At 45.2% G+C, this 1,835-nt stretch overlaps 1 protein-coding gene across 1 annotated transcript; it reads right to left on the bottom strand.

Moving 5' to 3' along the window:
- Positions 1–195: 195 nt before the first annotated feature.
- On the bottom strand, positions 196–686 carry PPTG_10052 (hypothetical protein; the record flags this gene model as incomplete). Its single annotated transcript, XM_008905292.1, has 2 exons — positions 196–215; positions 338–686. The coding sequence occupies 2 exons, from the start codon at positions 684–686 to the stop codon at positions 196–198; spliced, it is 369 nt and encodes a 122-aa protein (XP_008903540.1).
- Between the last annotated feature and the right edge of the window lie 1,149 nt (positions 687–1,835).

Raw genomic sequence — 1,835 nt, 5'->3', positions numbered from 1 at the left:
GTGAAGCCCAATACAATTTCCTGGGCGTGGAGGTCGAAGTTGTTGTATGTGCCACCACAGCAAGAGCTCATGTCCAGAGTTTGACCCCAGTCGCCAACAGCGTAGGCCGCAACGGAGTACTTTGCTGAAGCTGGGTCCACCGACGATCCAGAATTTGACGTCTGAAGAACTCCAGATACAGCACCAGGGTTGCTATTAGAACCACCCTTGGAGCTCTTAAGCCAACAGGTTCCTCCGTTGTAGTTTGTCCAGGTAAACGCACGACAACCGTTCGTCTTGGAGCATATCGAGCAGCACCCGTTCACTGAGGCACTGTGAGCGTTGCCAACGTCAGCACCTTGATAGTCGATATTGGTTTCCAGAGACGAGCAAGTCGCTGTCGATGCCGGAGTCGACGATTGAAGAACCCCCGATACGGCGCCATTGTTAACTTTAGTGGGGCCCTTGGACTTCTTGAGCCAGCAGGTACCACCGTTATAGTTCGTCCAAGTAAACGCGCCACACTCATTAGTCTTGGAGCAGATCGAGCAGCATCCGTTCACCGATGCACTGCGAGCGCTGCCAATATCGAGACCTTGGTAGTCGATGTTGCTTTCTAGAGACGAGCAGGTCGCTGCCGCGCAAGTCGAGACTCCGACAATAGCGAGCAGCACGCCTGCGTTGACTAGGTTTTTACGGTCTAGCATTCTACCAGCGATGTTCCAGCCCCGCAGCGAAGTTGAAATGAAACGGTGGAAACCAAACGTAGCGTTTCGAGGGTTTTGTTTTTACTGCTTAGATTGAATATTGATACCGAACAAGGATCCAGTTAATGTTGGACAATACGGATGGGGCAAGGAGGCAGTTTTAATCTACATGTAATACGAAGTGTGTAATCTTCAATAAAAAAAAATGCGTAAATTTAGCGTGCAAAATATAATGTACTGTGAATTAGGCGCATTACGAGAGAGTACGATGAAACAACTTAACAGTAAAATGGACAGGCATTTGATTTTCATGTGGATATGCGCCACCAATCTCCACTGAAATCATTGATTTTGACCTCGTTTGACTGTCTTTCTATGATCACAATTTGTATCGAGTTTCAAACTAGAGAGTATTATTAAAGGACTTTACATAAACCAAGTCTACCAGTCCGGTGGGATTGAATCCTATCAAGGACGCTGAAATATCACTATATACCAGCTCATCATAGACATCTGTAGAGACACTGTATGCCAGACGTGATAGTCCAAGACTTCGTGAGGTTTTACATATAGATCGAAAGCTAGACAGGTAGATCCAGCAGGAACCAATAGAACCAGAATGGTATACATGCAGTTCATTTCTGCGGCCATCATTTTATGTGTGGCACCGTATGCTTTTACAGTCATCTGCTAGGAAGTAAAGTTAGAAACCAGCCGTGAACTACATATATCGGTAGCATGAGGGCAGAGATGATAATACATGTACCGAATGCTTTAAGTACGTAGGTTATTTAAGCAAGTGTTGCGATTGCTGTTGCGTGCAGCCACATTTTGTGCTCTTCCCCAACATACGAATATTGCTCACCCAAATGGGCTAATAGTGCGATAAGCAAACATCAAGGATATCGAATTGATACTCCCGGTGAGTTCATGAGAATTCAGTTATCGTGATGTCATTGATTCCATTGATGATAGATGTATTTTCATGTCTGAGTGAAGGAAGATATTCCAATGAATACCTCAAATTAGGCTTGCCTTGTCCTTACCTACACGGTACGTTACCCATGTTTCACGTTACATGTACATCGTTCCTTCTGGCGCAGAAACCTGCACCCTGGTCATTCGTTACCTTTTTGTGATGCTATTATA

Source organism: Phytophthora parasitica, assembly GCF_000247585.1.
Source record: "Phytophthora parasitica INRA-310 unplaced genomic scaffold supercont2.20, whole genome shotgun sequence".
Lineage (NCBI taxonomy): Eukaryota > Oomycota > Peronosporomycetes > Peronosporales > Peronosporaceae > Phytophthora > Phytophthora nicotianae.
The sequence above is the reverse complement of the archived record's forward strand: the minus strand, read 5'-3'. Positions and strand labels throughout refer to the sequence as shown.